Raw genomic sequence first — 21,618 nt, 5'->3', positions numbered from 1 at the left:
CCGGCCAGCAAAAGTCACCAGGCATATATAATCTACATGGGGGACAACCATACACAAGACCGTTCCTTTAAGTTTAGGAAAAGTAGCTGTGCCATGAATTCATAAAAACAAACATAGAGAGCTAAGCAAAACTGGGAGACAGAGGAATACATTCCAAAAGAAAGAATAAGACAAAACCTCAAATAATGAACTAAATGAAATGGAGAAGTGAGGAGAGGAAGACGGCAGGTGAGTAGGAGGACCCTTGGCTTGCTTCATCCCATGAATACAACTAAATAACTATCAAATCATCCTAAATACCCCAGAAATCCACCTGAAGACTGACAGAACAAACTCCACAAATAAAGGGACAGAAGAGGTCACATCAAAGAAGGTAGAAAGTGTGGAAACGTGGTTTAGGGGACAAACAGATTCCAGGTGCTGCAGAGGGGAGAGAGCCATGGTCATGGAATAGGGCGAGAGAGAGAAGGCCACACAGGGGAATGCACAAGGAGAACATTTCCCCAAAGCCAGTAGTTTGGAAAATGAGAAGGGCTGAATTTTGTGAGTTCCTGCAACCAATGGGACTTAAAGCCTTGAGTTTTAAAGGTCAGGGGGGTTGGATGGAATAGAGCCCTGAGGGCACTGCCATGCTCCACAGAGAGGGCAGGCAAACAACCCAGGAGCAGATAGAGTGGAAACAATGATTTGGAAAAGGCCTGAGGCACACAGGTAGGAGATTATTTGCTCTTCAGAGCCTGTCCCTGAGAGGTAGTGTTCGTGGAGACAACTCTCAGGGAACAAAGGAGCTGGCCAGCACCATTTCCCTACTCCACCCCTCAGCTTAAACACACAACCACCTGCCGGAAGCAGTACAGTTCTGACACTGACTGCCTAAGTTGCTTACACCAAGTCCCACACCCCTATGCTCTGGCAGGACTGCCATTATAAGTCAAGCTTGCCTCAGTCCCAGTGCTGCCAGCCCCTTCCACAGAAGACCAGCACAAGCCCTTGACCACACCATGTCTCTAGAGCGTGGAGTTTTAAAGATCAGCAGAATTGGCTGTGATAGAGCCCAGAGGGCATTCCATTGCTCCTGGAGAGAAGGCAGGCAAAAAAACCAGAGCCAGACAGCATGAAAACAGCAATATGAAAAACACACTGGGGCACACAGGTGGGAGATTATTCACACTTCTCAGAATGTCTCACTGAGAGGCAGCATTCATGGAGACACCTCTCCAGAGACAAAGGAGCAGGCTGGTGCCATTTCCCTCCTCTGCCCCTTAGCATAAACACAGAGCCACCTGCAGGAAGCAGGGCAGCACCCATACTGACGACTAACTTGCTTTCACCAAGCCCCACAGCCCCACACCCTGATGGGACTGCCCTTTTCAGTAAAGCATCAGTCCCAGTGCAATGGGCCCTTCATCCAGAAGACCAGCACAAACGCCTGCCCACACCACATCTCCCCACCAGAGAGTTCTGCAGGGCCTCAGTTCTCATGGAAGTACATCACGTATCATTTAATGAGCAGACCAGAGTACACCAAGTGAAAACTCACCACATTCTGGCCAAGGACCAAACACTGCCCAGGGCAGGCAAGGAGAGCCTCTGCAGATGACTGTCCTGAAGGTTAGAGCAGTTGAAACACAACATCAGAGCACATGCAGCACACACCAGAGACATTCCCTGAAGTGCCAGTACCTGGGCACTACATGTCCATTACTCTCAGGAACGGGAAACATACCTGGCTTTTCTAACACAGAGAAGGCGGCAGAGACTTAGACAAAATGCCAAGATGGAAGAATTCATCCCAAATGAAAGAACAGATGAGGCCACAGCCAGAGATCTAACCAAAACACATATAAGTAACATGCCTGATGGAGAATTTAAAGCCACAAACATACAGATACACACTGGGCCTGAGAAAATAACAGAAGCAACACTTCTTCCCTTCTCCCCACGGAGACCCTTCCACAGAGAAAAAAGAGATGAAAAAATCAATCAGAAGTGAAGAATGCAATAAATGAGACTGGAAACAGGCTTGATGCAATGAGCAGCAGGCTGTAAGAAGCAGAGGAATGAATTAGTGACCTAGAAGACAAAATAATAGAAAATAATGGAGCTGAACAGAAGGAAAAGAATCATGAAACATAAGAATAGACCTAGGGAACTCAGTGACTCCATCAAACATAATTACATTCATATTTTAGGAGTCCCAGAAGAAGAGAGAGAAAAGGGGGCAGAAAATTTGTTTGAAGAAATAATAGCTGAAAGCTCCCCTAATTTGGGGAAAGAAACAGACACCCAAATCCAGGAAGCACAGAGAGCTCCCATCAAAATCAAGAAAAGCAGGACAACACCAAGACATACCGACATATTATAATTAAATTTGCAAAACAGGCATAAAGAAAATCCTAAGAGCAGCAAGACAAAAGAAGTCCTTAACGTACAAGGGAAGACCAATAGGCTAGCTGCAGATCTCTCAACAGAAACTTGACAAGCCATAAGAGAGTGGCGTGATGTATTCAAAGTGTGCAATGGGAAAAATCTGCAGCCAAGAATCCTCTATCCAGCAAGGCTGTCATTCAGATAGAAGGAGAGAGAAAGAGTTTCCCAGACAAACAAAAACTAAGGGAGTTTGCGACCACTAAACCAGCCTGGCAAGAAATATTACAGGGGACTCTGTGAGTAGAAAGGAAAGACCAAAAGTGACAAACATAAGAAAGGAACAGAGAAAATCTCCAGAAACAATGACAAAACAAGTAATAAAATGGCACTAAATACATATCTATCAATAATTACTCTGAATGTAAACGGACTAAACACTCCAATCAAAAGACAAAGGGTGTCAGAATGGGAAAAAACAAAAAACAAGACACATCTATATGTTGCCTACAACAGACTCATTTCAGGCCTAAAGATACCTGCAGATTGAAAGTGAGGGAATGGAGAAACATTTATCATGCAAATGAACATCAAAAGAAAGCCAGAGTAGCAATAGTTCCATCGGGCAAATTAGATTTTAAACCAAAGACTGTAACAAAATGTGAAGAAGGGCACTATTATCATAATAAAAGGAGATAATCCAACAAGAAGATCTAATAATTGTAAATAGTTATGCACCCAACATGGAGACACCCAAATATATAAAACAATTAATAACAAACATAAAGGAACTCGCCGATAATAATACAATAATAGTAGGAGGCTTTAACATTCCATTTACATCAATAGATAGATCATCTAAGCAGAAAATCAACAAGGAAAAAAATGGCTTTCAATGACACAGTGGACCAGATAGAATTAACAGATATATTCAGAACATTCCATCCTAAACCAGCAGAATACACATTCTTTTCAAGTACACATGGGACATTCTCCAGAACGGATCATACACTAGGTCACAGATCAGGCCTCAACCCATACAAATCAGATCATACCATGCATCTTTTCTGACCACAAGGCTATGAAACTTGAAGTCAACCACAAGAAAAAATTTGGAAAGACCAAAGTAGCTTCAACAACATGCTACTAAACAATGAACGGGTCAACCAGGAAATTAAAGAAGAAGTTTTTTTAAATACATGGAAACAAATGAAAAGGAAAACAAAACAGTCCAAAACCTTTAGGATGCAGTAGAAGCAGTGCTAAGAGGGAAGTATATAACAATACAGGCCTACCTTAAAAACAAGAAAAGTCCCAAATAAACAACCTAGCCTTATGCCTAAAGGAGCTAGGAAACAACAACAAACAAAGCCTAAAGACAGCCAAAAGTGGGAAATAATAATGGCTAGAGCAAAAATAAATGATATAGAAACTGAAAAAAAACAATAGAACAGATCAATGAAACCAAGAAGCTGGTTCTTAAAAAAAAATTATTAAAATTGATAAACCTCTAGCCAGACTTATCAAAAAGAGAGGAGAAAAGACCCAAATAAAGAAAATATAAATGAGAGGAAATAACAACCAACAACACAGAAATACAAACAATTATAAAAGAATGTTATGAGAAACCATACGCCAACAAATCGAACAAACTGGAAGAGATGGATAAATTCATAGAAACACATAAACTACCAAAACTGAAACAGGAAGAAATAGAAAACTTGAACAGACAGATAATCAGCAAAGAAATTGAGTCAGTAATCAGAAAACTCCCAACACACAAAAGTCCAGGGCCAGATGGCATCACAGGCAAATTCTACCAAATATTTAAAGTTCTTCACATACTATTCCAAAAATTGAAAAGGAAGGAAAACTTCCAAGTTCATTCTATGAAGCCAGCTATTACCCTGATACCAAAACCAAATAAATACTCCACTAAAAAAGGAAATTACTTGCCAATACCCGTGATCAACATGGATGCAAAAATTCTCAATAAAATATTAGCAAACTGAATCCAACTGTGCATTAAAAGAATCATTCACCATGATCAAGTGGGATTTGTTCCTTGGTAGTAAGGGTGGTTCCAAATTCTCAAATCAATCAACATGACACACCACATTAATAAAAGAAAGGGTAAGAACCATATGATCCTTTCAATAGATGCAGAAAAAGAATTTGACAAAGCACAACATCCATGCATGATAAAAATCCTCCACAAGTAAGGTTGGGGGAAACTACATAATAAAGGCCACATACAAAAAAAAACCACAGTTAATATCATCCTCAATGGGGAAAAACTCAGAGCTTTACCTCTAGGGTCAGGAACAAAACAGGGATGTGCAATCTCACCACTGTTACTTAACATAGCCTTGAAAGTCCCAGCCACAACAATCAGACAGCAAAATGAAATAAAAAGCATCCAAATCGGCAAGGAAGAAGTCAAACTTGCACTAATTGCAGATGACATGATACTATATATAGAAAACCCGAAAGACTCCTCCACAAAATTGCTAGAACTGATAAATTCAGGCAAATCAATGTACAGAACTCTGCTGCATTTCTATACACCAATAACGAAGCAACAGAAGGAGAAATCAAGAAATCAATCCCATTTACAATTGCCCCCCAAACCATAAGATACCTAGGAATAAACCTAACTAAAGAAGTAAATGATCTGTACCCTGAAAACTATAAAATGCTGATGAAAGAAATTGAAGATGCCACAAACAAATGGAAAGACATTCCATGCTAAAGAATTGGAAGAACAAATATTGGTAAAATGTTTATATTACCCAAAGCAGTCTACACATTTAATGCAATCCCTATCAAAATATCAACAGCATTTTTCACAGAGCTAGAACAAAGAATCCTAATATTTGTATGGGACAACAAAAACTGCAAATAGCCAAAGCAACTTTGAAAAAGAAAAGCAAAGCTGGAGGCATCACAATTCTAGACTTCAAGTTATATTACAAAGCTGTAGTGACCAAGACAGTTTGGTACTGGCACAAAAATAGACACATAGATCAATGGAACAGAATAGAAAACCCAGAAATGAACCCACAACTATATGGTCAATTAATCTTCAACAAAGGAGGAAAGAATAGCCAATGGAAAGAAGATAGTCTCTTCAATAAAGGGTGCTCGGAAAACTGGACAGCAACAATAAAAGACTGAAACCAGACCACTTTCTTACACCATACACAAAAATAAATTCAAAATGGATGAATGACCTAAATGTGAGACAGGAAAGCACCAAAATCCTAGAGGAAAACACAGGCAGTAACCTCTTTGACATCGGCCATAGCAACTTCTTACTAGATATGTTTCCTGAGGCAAGGAAACAAAAGCAAAGTAAACTATTGAGACTTCATCAAAATAAAAAGCTTCTGCACCATCAACAAAACTAAAAGTCAACCTATGAAATGGGAGAAGATATTTACAAATGACAACCCTGATAAAGGGTTAGTATGCAAAGTATATAAAGAACTTATCAAACTCAACACTGAAAAATCAAATAATCCAGTTAAAAAATAGGCAGAAGACACAAATAGACATTTTTCCAAAGAAGATATCCAGATGGCTAGCAGACACATGAAAAGATGCTCAACATCACTCATCACTGGGGAAATACAAATCAAAACTGCAATGAGGTATCACCTCACACCTGTTAAAATGGCTAAAATCAACAACACAGGAAACAACAAGTGCTGGCAAGGGTATGGAGAAAGGGGAATCCTCTTCCACTATTAGCGGGAATGCAAACTGATGCAGCCTGATGCAGCTACTATGGAAAACAGTAAGGAGGTTCCTCAAAACATTAAAAATAGAACTGCCCTATGATCCAGCAATTTCACTACTAGACATTACCCAAAGGATACAACAATAGTAATTTGAAGGGATACATGTACCCCAATATTTATAGCAGTATTATCCACAATAGCCAAATTATGGAGTGAGGCCAAATGTCCATTGACTGATAAATGGATAAACAAGTGGAGTATATACACGTTTACAATGGAGTATTACTCAGCCATCAAAAAGAACGAAATCTTGCCATTTGCAATGACATGAATAGTGCTAGAGAGTATTCTGCTAAGCGAAATAAGTCAGAGAAAGACAAATATCCTATGATTTCACTCATATGTGGAAGTTAAGAAAAAAATGATCACAGGGGAAACAAAGAGGAGGTAAACCAAGAAACAGACTCTTAACTATAGAGAACAAACTGATGGTTTCCAGAGTGGAGATGCATGGGGGGAGGGGCATGAGTTAAATAGTGATGGGGATTAAGGAGTGTACTTTTTGTTAATGCACACTGGGTGCTGTATTTGTTTTCACAAATCTACCTATTCCCAAAAGACACCAGGTGAGAGAGATCTAGCAAGTGAGGTTCTACCATAACTTCAAGGAACACAAAATTTTCATTTCATATAAACAACTTTAGAGAATAGAAAAGAGGGGAAAGTACCAATCTTATTTCCCAGGCAAGCATAGCCTTGATACTGAAACCAAACAAGGACTCCACAAAAAATAATATTATAGGCCAATATAATGTAAAAACAAAGATGCAAAAATCCTAAGTAAAATATTAGTAAATTGAATCTAGTGCATATTAAAAGGAGGGTCTGTCATGACCAAGGTGCTTTATCTCAGCAATAAAAATATGTTCACCATAAGGAAACCTATTGGTATAATTCACACATTAACCAAGTAAAGGACTGAACAAATGATTCTTTTCAATACATGCAGGAATATTATTCAATAAAGTCCAACATTCATTCATAATAATATTAATAACAAAGCTTTAGGAAGCCAAGGAGAGAAAGAAATTATTTTAATGTAATAAATGGTATCTTCTGGAAACCTACTGAAGACATATTTAATATGAAACATTAGAAACATTAGAACCAGTCCATTAAAGTCAGGAGCAAGAAAGGATAACCAGTATCCCCACAGTAAGTGTTCTAAAGATTTGAAAGATAAAGACACAACTGTTACTATTTGCAAATGATATGCCTGTCAATCTAGAAAATCCAAAAACATCACCTTCAGACATCTAGTGAGTTAACACAGGAAGTGGATGTAAGATAAACATACAAAAAATATTTTCCTATACATAATAAATAATTAAAATGTAATATATGAGAAAAAAATCTTTAATAACAACAGAAACTACAAAGTACCAAGACATAAAACTTACAAAAAAAGTGCAAGGCCTTCATGGAGAAAACTGCAAAGTTTACTCAGAGAAATAAAAGAAGTCCTGAATAAATATACATTGTTTGTAGACAGGAAAGCTAAATATTATCAATACGTCCACAAACAAATCTACAAATTTAATGCAATTACAAAAAAGTCAGGATTTTCCTTAGAACCTGATCCGATTATTCTAAAGTTCATATGAAAGATTAAAGCTTAATAATGGTGAAGGCCCTGCAATTTTAATGAAGGAATGGAAAAATAGATTAATGGAACAGACTAGTGATCCAGAAACAGACCCACGGGTATAATCAAAGTAGCATTTCAAATCAATGGGAAAAGAATAACTCATTAAGTGGTGTTAGTGCAATTGGCTAACCATTTAGGAAAATATTAAGTTAAATTTCTATCTAAGCCCACTTGTAGAAATAAATTGTAGAGGAATTAAAAGAGTTGGAGATAAAGAGCAAAACAATAAAAATATTAGAAAACTTGAAAATGTGTTAATGATCTTAGGGACAGAAAGGCTTTATTAGTTTTTTAGGAATACCATAACAAATTACCACAAACTGGGTGGTTTAACACAACAGAAATTTCTTCTCTCACATTCTGGCAGCCAGAAGTCCAAAATCAAGGTGTCAGTAGAGTTGGTTCCTCCCAGAGGCTCTGAGGAAGAATCTGCCCCATGTTTCTCCCCTAGCTTCTTGTGGTTGCAGGCAATCCCTGGCATTCTTTGCCTTGTAAATGCATCGCTTCCATCTTTGGCTCTGTCTTCACTTTGCCTTCTCCTCCCTATGTATCTTTTCCTTTTCTTACGAAGACACTTGTCATTGGATTTAGGGCCTGGTAGGAAATCCGGCATGATCTCATCTCCAGAACCTTAGTTACATCTGCAAAAGCCCCTTTTCCAAATAAGGTCACATTCGCAAGTTCTGGGTGGACATATCTGTTGGGGAGTCACCATTCAACCTCCTACAAAGGCCTTCTAAAATAAGACAAAAACAAAACGACTCATAAATTTGACTTCATTAGAAATAAAAACTATATGAAAAGAAAACACCATAAAAATGCAAATAGACACACTACACATGGTAAAACAAGAACAATATCTCTTTTAGATTTCTTTTTTTTACAAAAGCTAAAACGCAAAATACATACATTTTTCAAATTCTTGTAAATCAGTAAGAAAAACAGCCCAATAGAGAAATGTCTAAGTATATAACTAAGAAATAAACTAAACATAATATAATAAAATATAAATTAAATTAAACATAAAAAATGACATAAATAAAAACATAAAAACATTAATGATGTAAGTATCCAGGTAAATGAAAGTTAAGGTAAGATACCATTTTGTACCATTAGACTGCTCAAAATTAAAGTCTAATCATATCAAGCTTTGGTAAGAATGGGGGAAGTGAAGACTCATTCACTACTGGTTGGTGCAGATAACTTAAATGGCTTTGTGGTTATATCAAAATTTTTTAAATGCCTATTTTCAAAAAACCTGTATGCATTCACCAGAAGACATATACGTATCTTCCTTGAAGTACTGTTTTCAAGAGTTCAAACCTGGAAACAAACTATGTAAATACTCATCAATAGAGGAATGCCTATTTCTGTAGCTAAAATGAAAGGTGCTTTTGAAAAGTTTTCAATCCCTTACAAAGTTCCAAGGTGAACTTTTTATACTTGTTCTCAAGATGAACTTTTTATACTGTAGCAAGTTGTTCTGTTATGTACACACTTTACTCCAGATGACTATTTTGAGATAGTGTAAGCAAAACTGTTTGTAACAAATGAATTTTGTAGTCCCAAGATTTGTTTTTCTCTCAGTATGTTATCATTTGGGGCTACCTTTTCAGAAGCATATATGACAGGTGTACTTACCAACTGTGCCTGAAAGAATTATATTTTGAAAAAAATCTACCACTGCAAATCTCTAGTTTCCTGTCATTTCTTCATGTTGAAATTATTCCTGTATGAATTTGTTTACTTCATATTTCTCAGGTGTATTTATTTAAAATTAATACCCTGCCTACTTCTGAAATGATTTCAAGATAGCTTTTTAAAATTCATGTATAATAAGACAATTAAAAATAGCTCAAACTCATGAGTGTATGTGAGGGAGGGGTTCTCAGTGGAAAAGTACATATGCCTTAATTCTTGGTAATTTATATTAAATTTAGTTCTGAACTTTCTGGTAGGAGCACTGATTAAAAGGGGGACTATTCCAAGTTAATTAGAGCTGACAGCTATTTTTTTTTCTCGTCCTAAATTTTGAAAAGTATTTCTTGCATGGTTTTTACCTATCCAGGAAAAAATTTCCTCTATAGAACTTTTGCAAAAGCTGCCGAGATGTTCCGTATAGCCTAACGCATCCTTGATAATGTCTTTTAGTGAAAGTGTTAGTTGATTTTTGGGTTTGGGGTAATTTCGTTTCTTTTTGGTGAGACTTGGCTAATGTGGTCCAGTTATATTGCCTTCTGCTGTGGTGAAAATTAAAATACTTAATAAAGTATTTATTAAAAGATGGCCCCCTTACCACCTGGAAAATTTAAAAAAATAGAGGAATGCCTACATAAACCATGGTATATGATAACATGACTAGATCTCCATGACATAATTTTGGATGAATAGGGCAATCTGCACAACAGGAGGTAGACTATAATACTGTTTATTTTAAAAGAATACACAGAGGGGCGCCTGGATGGCACAGCGGTTAAGTGTCTGCCTTCGGCTCAGGGCGTGATCCCGGCGTTCTGGGATCGAGCCCCACATCAGGCTCCTCTGCTATGAGCCTGCTTCTTCCTCTCCCACTCCCCCTGCTTGTGTTCCCTCTCTCGCTGGCTGTCTCTCTCTCTGTCGAATAAATAAATAAAATCTTTAAAAAAAAAAAAAAGAATACACAGAAAACAATAATATGTTATAAGCATTTCTACATATATCTGTTAATCCATAGGGGGGAAAAGTCTGGAAGAATACAAACCAATCTTATTACAGTGATTACCTTTGGGAAGGGAGATAGAGGAGCTGGTGATTGTGGGTAACCTTATCTGTAATGTTTTAACTTTTTTCATGATGAATGTGTTTATATAGTACTTCTATAATTTAAAAAAAAATCGAAAGAGAGTGAATGGGAAGTGATGGAAAGGACATAGTGTATGAACCTTTTCTTTCAAGAAATTTAATAATAAAAGATTTATTATTACTTAATAATAAGAGAATAGCTAAGCAAACTGAAGGACATGTAGTAGAGGGAGATTAGTGCAGATATTAACATAAAATGTAAACCATGGAAATATTTATGAAGTGTAAAGTTTTAAAAATTTTAAATTTTTGAAGATTAAGATAATGAATGCTTCCAGGTAATACAAAGGACTGACAATAAAATATTCCCAGGAAGTTGGAAATAAAATTTTATCTGAGAGTTAAACTATAAAATTAATATACATTGAATCAAATAGAAAAATCACCTTCAAGAAACATAATGGTTTTCAGACTGGCAAGCCTTGGCTATAACCTGATCGATAGTTTTGACATATCTAAACACTGTGTCAGTGATCCATGGAAACACAGAGAAGGGAGACTTGGTGAAGCCAACATGGGCAGACTTGTTACTTAATCTTCCCGTGCCTCTACAATGGGGTTAATAATAATGTTTACTTGGGCGCCTCGGTGACTCAGTCGGCTAAGCGTCTGCCTTTGGTTCGGGTCATGATCCCAGGGTTCCGCGATCCAGTCCTGCATTAGGCTCCCTGTTTAGCCAGGAGCCTGCTTCTCCTTCTCCCTCTGCCTGCTGCTCCTGCTGCTTGTGCTTTCTCGCTCTCTCTCTGTCAAATAAATAAATAAAATCTTTTAAAAAATAATAATAGTGTTTACTTCATACGGTTATTGTATAAAACAAAATAGCACTTGGTAAGAGTAAGGCTTACGCAGTATTTAAGGGAGGGATCCGTGGTGATGAGGCCGACATAAACTGTCACAGTTCTATTTCTCATTATCAACCAGCAGTCCGGTTCTCATACATCAGTCTCATAAGGTAATTGGCATGAGTCAGCCTCCTGAGTCTGACCAGTTCTGGGGCACTGAGGAGATCAAGTTTCTAAGGCTGAAGGACTAAATACCCAGTCTGGACCGAGGTTGAAAGCACCAAGGTAATGCCATCCAGCCAGGCCTCCTGTTAGCCAGCCTGTTACCTTTCTTGGTGTCACCCCACCTTTAGTATTCCCAACCTACTCAGACTTCTAAATAACTTGGGGTGGGGGAGGTGTGTGCAGACAAGAAAAGTTACACTAAAATATTAACAGGTGGTTGTGTGTGTGAAGGAATTACGAGTGAATTGCTTTACTTTTCTGTACTTTTCAAGTTTTCTTCAGTGAGCATTTATTATTTTAATATTTTTAGAACATTTTTAAATGATGGTAAGGTGAAGAAAAAGAGAGGGCAGTAGTTTGAAGGGGCCAAATAGAGGCCAGGCTTCTGAGGCTACAAGCTGAGGGGAAAATGTCAGGGAGTTAGGGCCAGAGGAGGGAAGGTCAAGGACTCTTTCGTCCAAAATGAAGTAGCTTTCCCTGGAAAGACTTTTTCTCCCAACTGTGCACTTGGGCCTTGAAATGATGGCTTGTTATTTGCCAGTCCTGGCATTTGCATAGCAAGTGACTGCAATGGAAACTATCTGCTTGAGAATTCTAAGCGTATCAGTGTATCTAATTGTATCACTGACTGGCTGTTGAAACTGAAAGTTCCAGATCTGAGTTCTTTGAACATTTCCTCGTTCTTCCTCATCAACATTATGGAATATTTGCTAGTCACCTCCTTGGTGCCAGGCTTGATGCTCATTTGGGCAGGGGTGCGCGGGGTGTTGAAAGGGAGGGATCCTGTGAGAAGAGACTAAATTTAGAGAAATAAAAAGGCAAATGGAAATGCAAAATCACTGTAGCCTGGGCGAGGTGGCGAGAGACGGCTTAGAATCACAGATTCTCGGAGTTGGATTTGAAAGGTCAGTTTAACTCTCTTACCCTGCGATTCAGAGAGCAGTTGGTACTTAAAAGCGAGCTTTGCAAGGCGTGCAGGCTTTGCACCAGCGGAGATCAAGCGTGGGTGCTGAGGGCAGCAAACCGAGGGAGCAATGGCCCTGGGGCCAAGACACCCAGCGGGCTGCGGACCGAGAGTACCCTGTGGCTACAGGCGTCTTTTCTATCCTCCCTTTAGCCCCTTTATTTGCAGCTGAGTCTCTGTTGCCTCAGCCTTGTGACCTACGTGCGCACGAGGAAGCCTTCCAAAGCAGTTACACAACCTCCTCTAGCTCAGCTGCAGCCAAGGCGGTCCTGAGGCACTGCTCCCCTCCCAGCCCAGTCCCCCCACCCGCGGAGCTAGTTTCCTCAAAGCGCACCACTGCCCCCTCCTCCCCGCGCCTGGCTATTCACCAGTTTCTAAGGAATAAAGTACCTTAGGGAGTTCTTTCTTGTTTGGTTTGGGTCAGAGTGAGGAGTTGAATCTGAGCTTTTGTTCAAAAGTATAAAATACAGTCAAACCCCGGAGATTCCGATGCTTTAGACCCTGGCCGCAAGCGTGCGTCTCGCCCTCCAGGTCTGAAGTTACCATGGGTTGCTAAACCTAGGCCGGCAGAACAGCCTCCTCAACATCCTGCGTGCACAGCAAGAGTGGAAAACTTAAATAGTCATTGGAGGTGTTTCAAAAATAACCCTCTGAAAGCATATTGCCTACGGTGACACATTCTCGGCCACCGAGCGGGCGAGGGTGCTGGGGACCCGCGCGGGCGGGGCGGCCGAGGCGAACCCCTAGGACGCAGCGCGCAGCTGCCAGGACCCGCGGCGCCCGCCCCGCCTCCCGCTCGCGTCTCCCGCCAGGCGGAGGCGGAGCTGCCGCCCCGGACCTGCGGCCGGGAGCCGCGCGGGAGTGTCTGGGTCGCGGCCGCGTCCGGGAGTTCAGCGGGGGATGCAGGATCCTCTCTCGGAGGCTGGACGGGAGGAAGGGTGGCAGAGAGCGACGCCGGGGACAGCTGCGGCAGGGCCCTAGAGCGCGGGAACCGCGAGCACTTGCTGGCGTGCGGTGGGGCTCCGGAGGCCGCCCGCGCGTGCACGCCCGGCGCTGGGCCTGAGCGGTGGGCGGGCTCTGCCGGGGCCTGGCCCTCGGGCTTCCCACCGCGAGGGCGGAGCTGCACTGGAGCCTCGGAACTTGGACAGCTGAGGGCTCCGGTGGCGCGCAGGCTGTTTCTCTGAGGGGATTGGAAACGTGGCGCGATGAGGAGCCGGAGTAACTCTGGGGTCCGACTGGATGGCTACGCTCGGCTGGTGCAGCAGACCATCCTGTGCCATCAGGTAGGTGAAGGGGTGTCGCCTTTAATCACCGAGGATGTGCAGTGTGATAGCCTAGACGGAGACCGCTGGGTGAACCGCCCCCCCGCCCCGCCCCGTGCGTGCGCGCGCGCGCGTGTGTGTGTAGCAGGTTCTCCTGCCGCCCTAGCTGGGGAAGCCTTAGAAAAGATAGATGTTGGGCCGAGAACAGAACTAGGGTCAAGCACCTTTAGCGGGGAGCCCTGAGCCTTGGCTTCTAAGCCCTCCTCTTCGCCCCCTCCCCCATCGCTCAAGCCACAGCAGGGTTCCAGGGGGGCACAGTTGAAAGATGTGTTGAAGCTTGTTTATTGACAACTGCCTCCCCTGCTCCAGGTTTAGGCGTCATCTTCTTGCCCTCCAAAGAAGAGAAGTAGGGGAACATTTAGCCATCTTAAGACAGGACTAATGTGAAGGTTTGAGGTACCTTGTATATACTATTAATCACTTATTTTTTTCTAGTCCTTCAATGCTGGTTTTTCTTTGATAGTTTATTCTTTCTAACTGGAAAGTTAAAACACTGCCTTTCTTTTAACAATACTCACATTTCAGACTCGTAAAGCTTCAGCTAGCTTTTCCCCCCTCATTCAAGATAGCAGTTGCTTGCACTTGTTCGGAAGAGGAAGTTATAAAACTCGGGAGTAGTGGAGTAGAAGAAAGACCAAAGTCCCTAAGTAACCCCTTTGATAGGTTTGGTCTCCTCATATTAACATCTTATGGTTACCTGCCGGTCCTGTTTTTCTTGGTCTTGCAGAATCCAGTGACCGGCTTGCTTCCAGCCAGCTATGATCAGAAAGATGCCTGGGTCCGAGATAATGTGTACAGTATCTTGGCTGTGTGGGGTTTGGGCCTGGCTTATCGGAAGAATGCAGACCGGGATGAGGATAAGGCAAAGGCCTATGAACTGGAGCAGGTACTCAGAATAAAAATATACAAGGAGATCTGGAACTGTGTGTGGTAGTGGGTGGGTGGGGGGAGCAGGGATTAAAGGAAATGTAGCTCCAAGGAGCTAAAAGGAATGTATTTTGCCTTTCTCCCTCTCTCTTCACTTTCTTGAAATTACATTCCAAAAGCTTTCCTGTATTGTACTAAATTTTTTTGGTGTAGTGGAAACTTGAAACTTGCTGATTCAGGGGGAGAGGGCACAGTCTATTCTGTTATAGTGGAAAAGTCTATCCTGGGATCTTTGCTGAAATTTATAATCCTCTTTCTAAGTAAAGGTATTTTGCAGTCTCGAGCATATTTATTCTCATTGAGAAGAATGTTTGGGGGCAGGTATCTATCATTTTACTTCATCTTTTACAATGATAGGTGGTATTTGGTTGAGGGTAACTGACACAAGTTCACAGACCTTCACAAGAAGACACAAGTAAAGAATTTATTTGTTGAATTTTATGCCTATGACCTCTGTTTCAGAGCCTGTCCCCCTCCCTCAGCAAAATAAGGTCAGAGTCAGCAGATGCCTTTAAGCCAACTTTTAAGGCCCTTCACCTTTATAAGAAAGTAGCATCCTTTATAGAACTGTTTAGACAGAGGGTGCTGCGTTCTCTTGATTAACCCAGAAAATGATATTCTGGGCTACATAGGGTCTCTTAATGTCATGATACTCTACTATCCGTTGTAAGGTACATGTGAATTCTTTTCCATTAGTGGAGAAGATTCTACACCAGCCATTTGCTCAAGTGGTATTCCTCAGACTTAGGCAATCTGAGCTCTGGTCCTCATCTATAAATCAGAACATTGAGATTTGGTGATTTTTTAAGGGCATCAACATATTGTGGGGTTGCAGTCCTTGGCAATAGGGAAGTTTCACCATGTTGTCCTCTGCAACAAGTATTCGTTATTTCTTCTAGCCATTATTGAGAGGGACTTAGGCCCATCAGAAAAAAAAATAACTGTTGGAGTTTTTGCTCTAGCTCATGAAGTACAGATCAGTATTTTTATGACTTAAGAAAATAATACATAGCCATTGTAAGAATTTGGAAAATATAGAGGAGTATTTTTAAAATCCCGTAATCCTTCTGCTCTTCCCACCCGTGAAATCCTACATCCTTTTTCGCTATTTTGATCTCAGTATTTTGTTTGTTTTGCTAGAGATTAATATCAGTGGAACAGTACCCAAGATTCCATACCTAGTACCATTTGACCAATTTTTTTCAATACTATGAGAAGAAATCTATTGTCTCCTTGCTGACTAATCTTATTCTGCAAAGTTAACATTTTCCTTCTATGGTCCAGGAAGAAAGAACATAACAGAGGAAGGGGGAAATTAAGGAAACATTAAATTATTTACTTTAAAATTTTAATATTTCACTAAATGGTGTTTAACATAGCCCCAAAATATTTTTCATACTACCTCAGTAATAACTTTGAAATATCTCAAAAACATTACAGCAATAGAAAGCATCTTCAAAAAAGAAACATTTCTCTGGGAATCCTAAAATTTCTATGAACTTTCATTATGAATTAAAACAGATTTTATTATTAGGTCTCATTAACTTTTTTTCTCAAACCTGACTCAGTTAATTCAGACCAAGGATCAGAAAACCATCTCTGTAAAGGGCCAGAGAGGAAATATTTTTGGCATTGTGGTCATGTGTGATTTCTGCCCAACTACTCAGCTCTTCAGTTATTGCACAAAAGCAGCCAGAGATTTATTTACAAAACACGTGGTGAGCTAGATTTGTCCCTAATCTACGTGAGTGGTTCTAAACTCTGGCTGTACAGTGGAATCATTTGGGAAGCTTTTAAGAAATAGCCTTACTGGACCCCACCCTAGAACAATTTAGATAAATCTCTGGAAGTGAAGCCCTGGGGCATTAATATTTTTAAAAAATACTGATTCTAAACTGCAGCTAGGGACAATAACCACTGATTTGTGGCCAGTAAGTGAGTATGTATTAAATCCAGGAAATCCGTAGATTAAATTCCCACCTACTCTCAACTCTCCATTACTGTGTGGATTTTCCCAAACCACTGATTGATAATCATTTTTACCCTTCTTTCCAACTCTCACCTTGGTTTCTCTCTACGAAACAATGTCAGAGAACTAAAGAGAATTAGGAGACAAGGGTTTAGGTGACTTTGTATCTTAGATTGAGAATATAACTATGCACATATGTTTTTATAAATGCCCTTAGCTCTTAACCACAAAGATATAGAAATACACCCATAAAAAGAAATAGGCAGACAAATAGACGTAGCTCTTTGGATGCCTCCAGTTCTGCTTCTTTCTCAGTTTTGTTCTCTCTGTCTAGTCTCTTATCTTTTCTCAGGAGTTTAACTATGAGCTTTGTAAGAATGACTTCCCAAACTTCATCTTTACCTCAGATCTTGCTTCTGTTTCAAACCCTGATTTCTGCTCGGTTGCACCTGGCTTCTCAAGCTCAGAATGTCTGAAACCCCATGTTCCCTACTAAAAACAAATAAAAGAGACTCCCGAAAACAGCAACTCAGCGTACATCCTTCATTCTGTCATTGGTGTCCTCGTTCTACCTCATTCACCTGGGCAGCATTATTTAGAGAATTTCCCATAGTGTATTCCATGGAACATTAGGTCAAGTAAATTTGGGGATATGTTAAACAGTGGGTTTCTTTACTCATTATTTCTCAGAGTCTTTGATGTACTAATGCGCATTTTGAATCTAAGATGAGGGTGGGTTTTACAAACTTTCCAGAATTTCCTGGATTAACTAGTGTTCTATAAAACACTGTTTGGAAAGTGCTGCCCTTAGGGTGATTTTTGACTTGTCCCTTTTGCCTTTTGATAGATGCAGACCAAAGTCTGTTGAGTCTTATAATTTTTCCTGAATTCATCTCCTCCTTTCTATTCCCTTCTGCCTCAACCACAGTCTATCTAGACTTTGATCACTTAACACTGTTGTGAAAATTTAAATTATATCATTTGCATTCTCACCAATTTTTCTGCAGCTCTCATTTCCCTACCCGTAAAATGCGGATGTTTTAGATTGATAGGCAAGACTCTCTGGGGCTTGGTTTTAGCCTGCTTTTTCAGTATTGTATCATTTTGGTGCCCTGCATTGTCACCCCCAGTTCCAACCAGGTTGGGGTCTTCATTACTCCTCTAACAATCCCTTAATAAGAATACCTGACATTTGTGTAAATACTTTTTGTTGTACTACATACTTCCCCATAATTACTAGTATTTTATTCTCACAGCACCCTGTGATTTAGGTATTATCTTCCCCAATTTACAAGTGAAGGTACTGAAGCTTGGAGATGAGGCTGGAATTCGGTGGTGCCCTGAACACAACCTGGATTTAATGACTACAGATTAAGTCTTTTTGAAGTTTTCCTCCATGAAGTCATGGACATTCTCACCTCTGAATCTTTTTACAAGTTGTTTCTTCCACTCACAATGCCTCTTCCAATCTGAACTACTACTCCCCTTTCAAATCCCAGCACCAGTTCCAGGTTTTCTGCAGTTTCTGTCCTCGTAAGACCACCACTTAGTTGTACGGTGACCACTTCTTTCTCAGGACTGCATTCTTGAAACTTCTATATCACTTGTGGTCTGTACCACTCAACATATTCACTTTTTCATTTAGCAGACTTTGTGTAATTGTCGTGTGCCAGGCCCTGTGCTAGATATAAAAAAACAAAATGGGACAAAATGTTTATATTTAGCTCTCAACTTCTTATTTTTAAAATTTTTAATTTACAGAAAAGCTTTAAGAATAGTAAAATGAGCATATTTGCATATGCTCTTTATCTAGGTTCACTAAATTTTTAACATTTTGTCATATTTGCATCCTCCCTCTCTCAAAATGCACGCATGTGCGCACACACACACACGCAATTTTTTTGATAAGCAATTTGGGAGTTACTTGCAAACATTTTTAAAAATAAAGCCTGCTTGGGGTGCCTGGGTGGCTCAGTTGGTTAAGCATCTGACTCTTGACTTCAGCTCAGGTTAGGATCTCAGAGTCACGAGATCGAGCCCTACATTGGGCTCTGTGCTGAGCATGGAGCCTGCTTAAGATTTTCTCTCTCCCACTCCCCCTCCCCTGCTCCCTCTCTCTAATAATAATAATAATAATAATAATAATAATAATAATAATAAAAGTCTGCTCAGTCCCTTGACTTAAACTTTTATTTCTGAACCTGGTCTCTGTCCCTTTTTCTTAAGGAGTTTATAGTCTAATGGGGGAGACAGATATATAAGCAAATAGTTAAACAATACATCAGGGCAGATACTGTAGGCACTATATCTATAGGAGAGAAGTACAGTAGAAAGTTTCTGGGACACAGGCAGAAATGTCTTTGAACAAAGCAAGGAAGGACGCACAGAGGAAATGGATTTTAAAGGATAACTAAGAATTGTTAGGTAGACTATGTTTGTAGTTTAGTTTTTTTTTAACTTTTGTGTTCTGCCTCCCCCTTATCTTTATGTTCTACAAAGTCTGATAAAGTGTTTTATATATTTTAGATGCCCAACAAACATCTGATTGTACATATACCTGGAGAGAGAGAGAGATGAAGACTTACATAGTTGTGGTGTCCCTTGATGTGGTTAGAAGTGCTACTGTATGCAGTTCTAGGATGTGATAGTTCAGGGGTGAATATGATTTGAACTCATTCACATTTAGAGGGTGTTTGAAATTGAGAACCAGGCAGATGCAGGCTCAGACCCTAAAGGGGCCCTGAAGTAAAGACATTGGATCCCAAAGATTACAGGTGGGGAGTTTTTGAAGTGTGTCCATATTCAAGTGGTGATCCAAGAAGCCCAACCGAAAGAACTCTGGACTGACAGTGACAACTGTGGATTGAACAAGTTCTTTTTAAAAGGACTGTTTTGAAGATTATGATTCTGACTTTGGAGGAACTATGGCGACTGGCAGCGGAAGGAATCACATGTAAAATTTCTTAAATAAAAATTTATTAGTTTAAAAAAAAGTGCTACTGTATGAATGGACATGTATAATTAATGCTAACTAGAGCACTGAAACAGAAAATGGCCAGTTTGGGGGAGCACAAAGTACAGACAGTTTCCCTCATTCCTATATCCCCATGCTTTTTTTTTTTAAAAGATTTTATTTATTTATTTGACAGAGAGACAGCCAGCGAGAGAGGGAACACAAGCAGGGGGAGTGGGAGAGGAAGAGCAGGCTCACAGCGGAGGAGCCTGATGTGGGGCTCGATCCCATAATGCCGGGATCACGCCCTGAGCCGAAGGCAGACGCTTAACCGCTGTGCCACCCAGGCGCCCCTATCCCCATGCTTTCTATTAATTGTATTCTGCCTTAGGTGTTAGAACTTGAGAACAGAAATGGCTGACAATGACCATTCCAGGAGGACAAAAGTAGAATCAGGAATTCTCCACTGGGTCCATGATTCCCACGTTTGCTGTTTAAGTTAAAGAAAACATAGGGGCGCCTGGGTGGCTCAGTCAGTTAAGCGTCTAATTCTTGATTTCACCTCAGGTCATGATCTCAACGTTGGGTCATGAGATCAAGCCCCCTGTTGGGCGCTGTGCTGGGGAACCTGCTTAAGATTCTCTCTCTCCCTCTTCCTTTGCCCCTCCCTGCTCTCGTGCTCATTCTCTCTCTCTCAAAAAAGAAAAAAAGGAAAAAGGAAAGAGAAAATGTAGGTGGCAGTAGCAGGGCTTGATGGTAAAGAAAATTAAAAGAATGTGGTAGAAACCTGTGAGTATGTGGTGAATGTAGAAGATAGTTCAGAATTGAATCAATTTCCCCACAGAGGAGGTTGTGTTAAGTGCTTTCTCTAACAGGGTATATTAAAAAGATGGTCTCTTTCATTAGGGTCAAAGTAGTGATAGAGATTTTCTTTTTTTTTTTTTCAATTTATTTGACAGAGAGAGCGGGTGCACAAGCAGGGGGAGCAGCAGGCAGATGGAGAGGGAGAAGCAGGCTCCTCTCTGAGCAGGGAGCCCGATGCGGGGCTCGATCCCAGGACCCTGAGATCATGACCTGAGCTGAAGGCAGATGTTTAACTGACTAGGCCACCCAGATGACCCCCCCCTTTTTTTGTGATAGAGTTTTCTTAGAGGGGTTGCAGTCAGTTTCATTATTTATAATAAATGCTTCATGCTTTAAAAGGTGATGAGATCATATACTGCCTGCCTGCTCTCTCTCACTTTCTCTCTCTCTCTCTCTTAAGAAAGGGAACTCTCCCAAGGAAACACTTTATTTTTTCTCAATAAAAGACCACATAAAGACTTGGAGCATAATTTAATAGATACTTATCTTTATCAAGCCTGTTGCTTATAGTCCCACTTCAGTGTTTTGAAGGAATGACAGTGGTCTGGCTCCCAAGCAGATTAGTTTTCAGAGGTGTCCTGAAGCCACCTCTGAGCCAGCATTCCCTGGAGTAACCTGGTTGTATTTCTTTTGGACTGTGACATGGAAAGCTTAAAGAAATAGAGAAGCTGTCTGATGCTGCGTTTTTCCAAAACATATTGCCTACCCATGCCACTGTTGATGGGCCCTTCTAGTATCGTGTACTATGACTAGTATAGCTTATTATTACTATACTATATTATAATTAAATATATTCTTATTACTGTTATATTATGCCGACCAGTACAGTATATAGTTGGTGATCAGAATTTTGGAATGTGATTGGAAAACTAAGTGCATTAGAAATTGCCAAGCCCTAGTAAGAGAAAGAGTGATGACTTGAAACTGAAGAATTACTGTAGCTTTTTTTTTTT

General features: G+C 40.3%; 1 protein-coding gene and 1 long non-coding RNA gene across 7 annotated transcripts in view; one reads left to right on the top strand and one right to left on the bottom strand.

Moving 5' to 3' along the window:
• Window positions 1-8,083: 8,083 nt before the first annotated feature.
• Window positions 8,084-11,283, bottom strand: LOC121102905. Its single transcript, XR_005835028.1, has 2 exons — window positions 11,236-11,283; window positions 8,084-8,554 (listed from the first exon to the last, which is right to left on the bottom strand). It is a non-coding gene; the product is annotated as an uncharacterized LOC121102905 (long non-coding RNA).
• Window positions 11,284-13,447: 2,164 nt separating this feature from the next.
• Window positions 13,448-21,618, top strand: part of PHKA1 (phosphorylase kinase regulatory subunit alpha 1) — a 143,231-nt gene continuing 135,060 nt past the window's right edge. For all 6 annotated transcript variants that reach the window (XM_040631061.1, XM_040631056.1, XM_040631049.1 and 3 more), the window contains exons 1-2: window positions 13,448-13,913; window positions 14,680-14,838. In XM_040631061.1, coding sequence (XP_040486995.1) covers window positions 13,836-13,913; window positions 14,680-14,838 — 237 coding nt within the window. In that variant the 5' untranslated portion in view covers window positions 13,448-13,835. The remainder of the gene's footprint in view (window positions 13,914-14,679; window positions 14,839-21,618) is intronic.

The sequence above is a fragment of the Ursus maritimus genome, assembly GCF_017311325.1.
Source record: "Ursus maritimus isolate PB19 chromosome X unlocalized genomic scaffold, ASM1731132v1 scaffold_X1, whole genome shotgun sequence".
NCBI lineage: Eukaryota > Metazoa > Chordata > Mammalia > Carnivora > Ursidae > Ursus > Ursus maritimus.
This window is presented reverse-complemented; position numbering and strand designations above follow the sequence as displayed.